The 11,202-nt window shown below is 40.4% G+C and overlaps 1 protein-coding gene and 1 pseudogene across 1 annotated transcript; both read left to right on the top strand.

The window, feature by feature from the left end:
* The first annotated feature begins 2,362 nt into the window (after window positions 1-2,362).
* Window positions 2,363-3,493, top strand: LOC126588638 (RING-H2 finger protein ATL64-like; annotated as a pseudogene).
* A 2,135-nt stretch (window positions 3,494-5,628) lies between these two features.
* LOC126588657 (pectinesterase inhibitor-like) lies at window positions 5,629-6,413 on the top strand. Its single transcript, XM_050253756.1, has one exon. It carries the CDS (start codon window positions 5,708-5,710, stop codon window positions 6,299-6,301), a length of 594 nt encoding a protein of 197 aa, XP_050109713.1. The 5' UTR covers window positions 5,629-5,707; the 3' UTR covers window positions 6,302-6,413.
* Window positions 6,414-11,202: the final 4,789 nt, after the last annotated feature.

Below are 11,202 nucleotides of genomic sequence, written 5' to 3'. Positions count from 1 at the left end.
CTTCCAGGCTCAAGTGCATGCTCATCCATTTTCATTCCGAAGGTGAACATTTCCTTAAGTGACTGTAACTATTATGGTGTACATTCAATAGTTCTTAACCAACCCTTTCTCGCCGAGCTGAATTATAATTTCACGGTAAGTCAGAAAAATTGACTTCCAATATAATTGAGTTTAGTTATTCAGTGTAATAGATGTGTCTCACGAGATTAAGTTGTAAAATAGTGCTCCGAAAACTACTAAACTCACGTCTCTATAACTATGCTAAATAGATCAAGGTTAGGTTGCATAATTGTTAGAATCAAACTCACTTAAACAACTGTGGAAGACATAAGTGATAAATTTTGGCTCTATGGATAGATTCTGAAAAAGCCCCGCATTAAAAGCCTGACCAGACCTTGAACCAACAAAATAGTTTACTGTGACCACCAAATTCAAACGTGATATTACTAATTCACTTAGTACGTTGGTTAAGATTGAATAAAACTCTGCGTAAAACTGTGACAGTCAGCACTAAAAACTCCTCTTGCCATTAGAAAATACATATCGCATTAAGTATCAAAATGTAGAGCTCGTTCATCTAATCTTAGTGGCGGCATTAGAATATGCATGCCACTTGTGCCGCCCACAGCTTAAATTCAACATGGTAGCAACTAGCAAAACCAAGTGCTTAAAAGCAAATATTAACTGAATCCGCTTACTGAAAACTAACAAGTTGCACCGCGGAAGCTTCATTTGGTTGGTGGGGGCAGGAGTTGTGAAATATTATGTTCTTTGTTGCCATCATGCACAAATTTGGATTATCTCCTGACTTCATTGTCCAGATTTTAAGGATTAAAAAATTCGGACTATTTAAGAGAGAAAGAGAGAATCGCATCTTTAATTTGTGTTGGGTGGATATGCGGAATGAGTTAATGAGAATTGTCAGATTCAATTTGAGTGGTCTGAATTTGCTGCTCTTTGGACTTCAGGTAATGAGATCCGAAGAGGATCCCTATCGATCATGCACGGGTCTCCTCTTTGTTTCCTAGCCATGTCATCTTATTGTTTGATGATAATATATACATATGTATATATAATCTTATGGATTAGATAGAATATGAATGATTCAAGTTGATGATGAAAGGCTACTATATACATTATATTCCTGATCCACTACCGTACTACTGCCATATTGTAAGATAATTCCCACCCATTTTATGTTGATGAAACTTTATGTCTGAAGTATCTAATAGTTTAGAAAAATTTAAGTATGACAGTCTAATTTGTTAAATTGTTGAGACATTTTGATCGCAAAATAACAAATAACATGATGTGTTCTTGAGTACCTTTAGACGCAATACATGTGCAACTTTCAGTACACACAGTTCACCTTTATGAGAATGACCTGACCAATTCGTTGGTGAAGTTATCCATACCGATGATTCTCTTTATTAAAATACCCCTATGATTTCATTGAACATATGTTTTCTATCTAGTTCTCATGCATGCATCTTTTATGTGATACACATGATGTGTATGATATGCTGCATGACAAATGAGTCAAGAAAACTAATCGGAATATATTGGATATTTCAAAACTTGGGAAAAGTTCATACACATCGAGACATGCATGCATATAAGAGAAATAACTTTACCAACAGCAGCTAGCTTTCGTCGGCTTTTTCATGTTTGGTTGATTCGTGTTGTATCGGTTTTAGCAACAGCCGCTATATCTTTCATGCAGGGGTTGATTTAACCAACTAATCACCCATTAAAACTTGGACAATCTGCGATAGATACGTGGATCAAATAATTAAAAACATTCAATTTTGTATTTGTATTAGAGGTTTAAAGTTCAATTATCTTGATACCTCAATATCTCTTGCATATAAAATTCGGATGATCTTTTGACAAAAAGGCATATCTTAGAAGAATGATGTGATAATAATCATGATACTTTATCAATTTGTTCTTTTTATATCAACGACAAAATAATATTTAGTTTGATAATCTTTGAGTGATAGTTAAAAAAAAATGATGCATGTGGTCAAATAACATAACCAATAGAGTATTGGGTTCCCATTCATGCATTTCGGGTTCGAAAATTTTTCTCTAAATTATTGTAATAGTTTGAAACCCTCATACTTCCTCTTAATAATAATAAATTAAAAAAAAGTTTAAAAAAGATTCTAAATATAACATATTTATAATCACAATTGAATGGCAAAAGTATTGATCGTTCTTGTAGTTTGTAAGAATTTTTTTTAATGTACCAGAAACATGCTTCAGTATATCAAGTGTTATAATACAATTAGTTAGATTGTTTTTTTAAATTTCTAACCAACTATATTACTACAGTTAGTCGACACTTTGAAACATCTAAGCTTGCAGAGGAATAATAAAGCACGCCATACATATCTGCATGCCCAATTGCTGAGGCTCATAAAAAAAACCCACCAAACTCAAACCTAATTAGTCATCACTACCAATTGCAGAGCAACCAATCCTTCTCCTTTAAATTCAAACAAATCTTTTGAAACTAACCCACTCCATGGATATAGACACCCACAAACGTACCCACTACGCTTTGAACGGCAAGATCATGCTCTGCTCAGTCGTCATTCTCTTCGTCGTAGTCTTCACCATCGCTTGCTTCCACAGCTACGTCCGCTGCTTCTTCCACCGCAGTCGCCACCAACGACATCGTCGCAACCACCGCTCTCTCACCTCCCTCCTCGAGACCACTCTCTCTTCTATTACCAATCCAAAGGCCTTGGACCCCTCTGTTCTCAAAACCCTACCTGCTTTTACTTACTCTGCCACCACCGGCACCAAAAACGCCGTCGTAACACCGCTGGAGTGCGCAGTGTGCTTATCGGAGTTCGAAGATCAAGAGCAAGGCCGTCTACTGCCCATGTGCAACCATGCCTTCCATATCGACTGTATCGACACTTGGTTTCAGTCGCAGTCCAATTGTCCACTCTGCAGGGCGCCGGTACAACCCGATATTCCGGTTCCTAAGCGAGAGATTTCGCCAGAAATCTCAATAACAGTGAATGAACCCTCCGGTTCGGAGCAAGAGAGGAGTAAGGGTAACATGGGTTTTTCAAGATGCGCGTCGTCGACGAGTTTATCGCCGGAGGAATGTGGGAGGAAGCCATTCACGGAAGTGGTGGGGGTATCTGTTCTCGTGGATGAGGTGCCTAATCGTATCTGTTTCGGTTCACCCAAAAACAATTACAGCGGACAAAAATCTTCGGGTTCGGGCACCCAGATTCTGTCGTTAAAGAGGATATGGAGCATATAGGCACAGAACAATCTGATCCATTTGGATTTTTGTAGTGCAGTGGGGAATATAATATTTTGGCGCTTTTGTTTTTCTTTGGCAGCGTCTTGGTACACACCTTGTGGTTGTATTTGTATTTGTATAATATGTTTGTATAAATATATACATTAACTCATGTAGTCATGTTCTAAAATATGTTCTCTTAGATAAATATTTTTATTTATTTTATTTTAGATGGTGTCACATATTCAATTTTTTTTAAATGACGTTTTTGTTAATTTTGATGTTTTATTAGTTTTGTATGAATTGCTTTGATTTTACGTGTTAACGATGGGCCCATATAGGCCTACCCAAGGACGTAAGTCCAAAGAAAAGTCTAGGAGCCCAAGGCCCCAAGAGTTGATAGAGGGTCGACCCCAGGGGGCTCAAGCCAACTGAGACAAAAGAAGGATTATCCGACCAAGAAGAGCACATGGGTATGCTGACAGCTTTACGACACAAGCCTCCAAGTATCGAAGTACTTGAGTATCGCTTGGACTACTCAACGACATGCATGCAGAGGCCTAAGATGGGGCATAAAAGAAGTCGGCACAGTGCTTGGCAAGGCAAGGCAGAGTAACCGAGGTCCGAGAAGGGCGCTCGGGCCACCTGGGCCTTAAAAGAAGTGTCAACCGACTGCTAGAACGTCACTTGGTCGAAAAAGGCCAGGGCAAGTAGGTGAAAAGCTATTAGTAAGTTAGTACGGGTAGTTGGCAAATTAAATATTGTTTTGATAGTTCTCAAGGGGGAAAGGCCAATATAAAGGGGTAGAGACCTCCATTGTGAGAGTCGGATGAACAAGAGAGAATAAGGTGTATGTATTAAGCCGAGCGTTATTTAGTCTTGAAATCAATATATTGAGAGTAACACAGTGGATGTAGTTTTGAGAGGTGAACCACTTACATCTTTAATTCCATTTGAATTTAGCCCATCTTACTAGCCCATCTTATGTTATTTAATTACATTTGTTAACCTTACAATTTTGAGCATTAATAATACGAGATATTTATCTTGTTGATGCACAAAATCAGTGAGGACTTTGGTACAATAGAAAGTGTCAAGTTTGTGACCTTCGCTAGATTGCTCCGGTCACTAGTGTGGATAAGTATGCAAATGGATAGAGACAGGGAAGCAAACACAAGATGTACGTGGTTCACCCAGATTGGGTACGTCCACGGAGTAGAGGAGTTCTCATTAATTGTGAAGGGTTTACACAAGTACATAGGTTCAAGCTCTCCTTTAGTGAGTACTAGTGAATGATTTAGTACAAATAACATTAGGAAATATACAAATAACATTAGGAAATATTGTGGGAGAATGATCTCCTTTTATAGAAGAGATTTCTAGCTTTGTTTTGACATTGACACTTGTCGTGTTATGGCTTCTGATGTTGACACGTGTCGCGCTATGATTGGCTTCTGATGTCGACAGGTGTCGCGCTGTGATTGACCTCCTGGTTGGAGGGAAACTCTTCTAGGTCCCTGACGGTATAACGTTGACCAGTGCTCGGTAGTTTCGGGATTTGTCAAGTATGGTACAAACATATCTTATAATGTTTTTGTCATTATTAACAAATGATAATGTTAGTAGACCAATTTTTAGACCAAATTTGTAAATTATGTGATGTGTTACCAATAGGGAATAAGTACGTTAATCAATACTTAACACTTAAGTAATAATCTAATAATCAACAACTACATCATATAGTTTACAAAATATCATTTAAATAGATGGTCTACTTATCATTACCCTATTAAATATTACACTCGATATGTACTTTTGTAAGAGCGTATATCAATTTGTCAAGTGTCATGTTGTTTTATCTAAGTTTTTCTTCGACTTCTCGCAATCGAACATGCTCTGATAACATGTCAAATATTCAGAGAGACGGGCCATTGTCCCCCTCTTAACCACATCAATAATGTCTCAACTTAACCACCTATTCCAAGGTGTTGAATTTTATGACAAAAAAGTTTTATTTTCTCAATTTCCTATTGTATGACACAAAACGAACATAGCCCAAGCATTCCTAGGGCTACAAACCACTAAGGAAATTTGTAAAGCCATCATAACTCAAGCCAAACCTTACAAACCCAATTTCTAAGTTGCCTATATGCAGCACAAGCTACGTAACCATAGAATTGAGTGTTAAATTTGAAAGAACAAAATCTACTTTAAGTCTCAGTCGTTCAAATCAACGTCCAATACGCGTTTAAAGAATTTGTGGAAATGAGTGAAGGTTCCTCATAATTCGCGGCATTGGGAGGCCCTCCACAAAAACCGACCACCATTCCAATTCCTCCTCATATTTATACACTCATTCTCCTCGTTTTCTAATCAGTTAATCCCCTTCCATTGATTTAACAACAAAAATAAGAACAAGAACAAGGAAAGAAAAGGAAAATGAGGCCAATTGCAGCAGCATTTTTCTTCCTCTCAACATTATGTGCCGCAAAATTTCTCGTCGTCGCTGGTAACGGTCAAGCTCAAGGTGTAAGTCAAGGCAGCAACACCGCCGCTGCCGCAGGTGAGGTGAACATGAAGCTTCTTGAACAAGCGTGCCAGCATTCACCCCGTAAGGACTTATGCATCGAAACCCTGGAGAAGGACCCGAACAGCAAGGGCGCGGACCTCACCGGCCTTGCCTTCGTTGCCATCCGGCTGGCTGCCGCAATGGCCTCCGACGTGGACGAGCACATGCGGTCGTTGCTCATTCACAACGCTACCACTTTGGACCCCACGATTCAGCAGGGGTTGGCAGACTGCATTGAGCACTACTCCGATGCCAACGAGCAGCTCGACGATTGCGTCGAGGCCATCTCGACGCATAACTTAGAGGAAGTGGAACTGTGGGTCAACGTGGCGATTTCCGACGCCGACTTATGCGACAGCTCGCTCGGGGGAGAGAAATCCGTGATCAAAGCCAAGAACGAAGCGTTCCGCCTCTTGTGCAATAATATTTTGTCCATCGTCAAGGTCTTGCCTGCTCACAAGTGATTTTCTTGAATCTTCCATTGTATGGATTTAATTAGTAGCTAGTTAAATAGGATCAAATTTTTATGTAATTAATAAATGATAATTTACTAAAATGTGCCAACCTTGCGATTCACTAACTACTTTTCGATAACAATTGTTGGTTTTATACACCACGCAAGCGATTTTATGAACAGTTATTTGTGAGATTTGAACTCAACACCTAATTAATTGCTATTGGATTAAATAATAGAAAACTTCATTTTAATCCTTGGCAATGATGACTTTTTGATTAAAACCATGAGTAAGATCAAAATCTAATTTTAGTCCCTTGATACATTACTAACCTCATTTATTAATTATATTTTGATTTTTTAATTACTTATCTTTTTCTTTCTAATTTTTAATGTATTAATTTTATTTCATTATAATTTTTATTTTCATTTCATTCATTGTCACAGCCCGTCCCAGAATTACTAAATACCGAGGACGTGAAATTACAAAAACGCCCTTAAACGGGATTAAGGTGCGTAAATTTGGTATTTGTTTTACACTAAGATCTTAAACTAGGGTTTAGATTTACATTTGTTTGGTCTAATAATCTGTGTTGGACTTTAGGTGGGACCCTACCCCCTAAATCATTCCCTCAATTCTGGATCCATGTCTTATTCCCTCTTTCTTCCTCATCTCTCCCTCAGAAACACTCTCTCTCTCTTACTCTCGAACTCTCTCAAGCTCTCGGACAAACACCAAGAACAACCACAAACGTGCACCAACGTCCAATCTAAGATCATCTTCGTGATCTTGGGAGCCTCACGAGCACGGGAATACCAGTTTTAGGTAAGTTCTATTTCGAGAACCCTAGTTTTAAAACACCCCGTGTAATGGCACTGTTCACGAACTTAATTTTGGTTGTGTTTTAGGCTAAACTGAGATCACCACGAGTCTTAGGAAGTCCTAAGGAGGCTCGGAGTGCCTCGTTTGAACAAAATGGACGTCGGGATCGTCGGGTTCGAGTTTGGCCGAAATTGAGGAATTTTGGAAGGTATGATCTAGTTGTTTTTAGGCCCTAAAACCCTTCCAACGTGATAGTACATGTTAAATGCTTCATTTTGGTATAAAATGCGAAGAAATTGGTTGAAAAACGAAGGAGAATAGTAGATTTGAAATTTTTCCAGAAACCGGCGAACAGTCGCCGGCGACCGGTGACTCGCCGGAGAAGACAGGGAATCTTCCGTCAAGTTTGACGGAATATTCCGACGCCGTTAGTTAACTTTAACGGAAACCGTTAGTTTTTAACGGAATATACTAGGATTTGACGGAATATTCTCTAACGCCGTTCACTGTAGCCGTCAGTGTGCATGTCACGTGGCCGCGCGTGGGCCGCGCGTAGGTCCGTGCCACGTCAGGCGCGTGGGGGCGCGTTAGGACTCCAAAAATTATTTTAAAAATTTGGGGATGATCCTGAGGTTGTGTAGGTCACTGTGGTATATTCATATACCCAATTTGAGCATCGTATGAAGAATTAATTACCTAGTTTGGTTTAGGTGCGTTAAATGTGCGTTAAATGATTGTTTTAAGTTATTTCACTTCTAGGTGGAACTTTTAACGAGGACGAGCACATCCAGGGGCGTCAAGGGGGTTACGACCCGGCGACATACCAGTGAGTGGGCATTTGTTTTTATATATACCTATATACTCGATTTCCCCAGAAATCAAATTTAAATGAAAAGTATATTGAAATGAAATGAAATATGATGTGATTGCCATGCATAGAATATTATGGATATTATGAACTGTCGTATGATGCATATATGTATGATGGTGCTGTGGAAGCACAGGTAAGTATTTAATTAATATTATGATGATGATGATGATATATTGAGCTCATATCCTGCACCATGGTTTAGTGCTTATAGTATTCACCGCATCGCACGCTCGCCTTGGATCCAAGTAGATGCTGGTCGTACAGTCCACGCGGAGTGGGTACGACGGGCCAGTCGTAGAGTGTTAGTGAGATTATGACTGGTGGGTGACCTTAGGTTATTGTATACAGATGATTGATGAGAGAAGCACTAGAGCGAATATTACCATGAGTCGTTCAAACTACATTAGGTAGTTCCGACTTATGTGCAGAAGGCCGGACAGGTCACGCGGAGTGACTCCGGCAGAGAGTGAGATTGATAGATGTTGAGCTCTAGGTTCAATCGTTCAGGGCTATTAGAGGGCCTACGATTGATTATTTCTTTTACCTGATTATATTATGTTAATGCATTCATACTAAACTGTTGAAATTGGCATGGTACATTCTTTATTGAATCTGTTATAAGATTGATGATTGAGACAGTTGAGATATATATGCTATATACTATTTTTCTGGGAAAGTATACAGGTTTTCCAAAAAGGGGTTATAAATGTGGATTTATGAAATGATTTGGAAAAGATTGATTTTCGCCCACTCACGTTTTCTGTTTTTCGCCCCTCCAGGTTCTAGTTGATAGTTGAGGCGTTGGTGGCCTACGAGGACTGCTTCGGCGTTCTGACAGACTAAATAAATGTAGGATTCACCCGAGGGTGTTGTAAAATAGTTATGTTCCTACTTGACTGCACCTAGATGCTTATGCTCTGTTTATGTGTGTTTAGTACACTCTTATGCACATAGAATGCTAGGTTGTAAATAACTGCAATTAGTGGTTTTTTTGTTGACTCGTATTTTGTTATTAAATCGTTTCCGCTTGCGTTATGGTTACGTCACACTCACGTGACGGCCAGCACGTCCTAGTCTTCGGGTTAGGGTGTGTCAGTTTGGTATCAGAGCATAGGTTGCAGTCCTGTATAACTAATGAGTTCTTCTATTGATTTTGTTATGTTTTCTGTCAGAATTATGCCGCCTCGTAGAGATCCTCGCCGTGCTGCTGAGCCTAATTTCCCCGATATAACTCAGTTAGGGGCAGCAATGGCTCAAGCTTTTCAGGCTAATATCCGTCCTCCTCAGAGAACGCCCGTAGAGACGATGTATAATCTGAAATTGGAAACCTTTGAGGGAAATGAAGGTTATGAAGGGGCAGAAAAGTGGTTGGATCGAATTGAGCAGACCTTTCAAGTGATGCAAAGTCAGGGAAACCTGCCAGCTAATAGATGGGTGGAGACTACCACCTGGTTTTTGGGCCGTGAGCCAGCTGCGTGGTGGATAAATCAGTCGAGGCACATGGCACCTGAAAGGGCAGCCGAATGGGAGGTATTTAAGGAAAATTTTATGAAGAGATTTGTTCCTCCGGAATATATAGATCGCAAGAAACAGGAATTCACCAGTCTGAAGCAGAGAAATATGTCTGCACATGAGTACTACAGGAAGTTTACTGATTTATCCCGTTATGATTCTGATTTAGCGGGTAATCAAGCAGAAATGCTTCGTCGTTTCAAGCTAGGATCTAAGAAGAAGTACAGAACGTTTGCCAATGCACTTCCCTGTGCCGATTATCATGAGTATTTTGAGATTCTGGTCCGGATGGAAGACTCTGATAATCTTCCGGACAGTGAGGATGAAGAGGATAAGGGTAATGGTCAGAAGAAAAATGAGAAAGGTAAAGGTGTTTCCATTCCAGGACCTCGTCAGACGCAGAATTTCAAGAAAAGTGGAATGAGTTCGAGTTCTTCCAGTGGTGGATTTAGTGCCACAGGTCCGAGGAGAGGAGGTGGTAGGTTTGGTAATGGACCTAGATTTTCTGGTCAGAGAGGCTTTAGTGGTGCTGGTAATTCGGGTTCTCCGTTATGTCGCCGTTGTAATTTCCGACATCATGGGGAATGTAGGAGAAGCAGTGGTGCATGCTTTACATGTGGTCAGACAGGACATAGAGCTATGTATTGTCCCCAGAATCAGCAGAGGCCCCAGCAGCCTGTTATGCCAACATCAGCACCGACTCAACAGAACTTTAATTCAGGCAGTTATGGCCAGGGTGGTCGTGGTGGTGCTTATCACTATCAGGGTGATGCTGCTCCTTATGCTCCGGGACAGTATCACTATTCCCAGGATCCTTATTTTCAGAGTGGATATTCTCAGGATCAAAGAGGTTATACTTCATATCCGTCTATGCCAGCTAGCGGATCTCAGTGGTATCAGGGGGGTCAGCCCCAACAGAGCGGAGTTGCTGCTAGTAGTACAGGGTCGTTTAGGCCGCCTGCCCAGGCAGGTCAAGGACGTACTCACCAGGGACGAGGTAACCAGAGTGGCAGAGGTCGTGGAGGACGACAGCCAGCTCAGGGACGTGTTAACCACATCTCGCTGCAAGATGCTCAGAACCATCCAGACTTGATTATGGGTACGTTGAATGTTCTTGGTCATTTTGCTAGAGTCTTGATTGATTGTGGTGCTACACACTCTGTGATTTCTCATACATTTGCTCAAATAACGCAACCTCATCCTTCACCTCTAGGGTTTGATTTAGAGTTTGCTATGCCTAGAGGGGATAAATGTTATGTTGATAGTTTTTACTCTGGGTGTCCAGTGATGGTAGATAATGTCATTATGCCTGCTAATCTTATCCCGTTAGACATCGTGGATTTTGATGTGATTTTAGGGGCGGATTGGTTGCATTATAATCGCGCCCATATAGATTGTTACGGGAAATCAGTTACTTTTCTTCGTCCTGGACTACCTGAGGTTACATTTGTGGGTGAAAGAAGTGGGGTGAGGCATGGTGTTATTTCAGCCATAAGGGCGAAGAAATTGTTATCCAAGGGTTGTCAGGGATACTTGGCACATGTGGTGTTAAATGATGTTGATTCCGGTAGTGTGGAGGAAGTCGGAGTAGTCAGACACTATCCTGATGTATTTCCAGATGATTTACCTGGGTTGCCTCCAGATAGAGATGTGGAATTTTCGATTGAATTGCTTCCAGGTACGAACCCTATCTCTTTGACTCCTT

Source organism: Malus sylvestris, chromosome 11 (assembly GCF_916048215.2).
Source record: "Malus sylvestris chromosome 11, drMalSylv7.2, whole genome shotgun sequence".
Taxonomy (NCBI): Eukaryota; Viridiplantae; Streptophyta; class Magnoliopsida; order Rosales; family Rosaceae; genus Malus; species Malus sylvestris.
The sequence above is the reverse complement of the archived record's forward strand: the minus strand, read 5'-3'. Positions and strand labels throughout refer to the sequence as shown.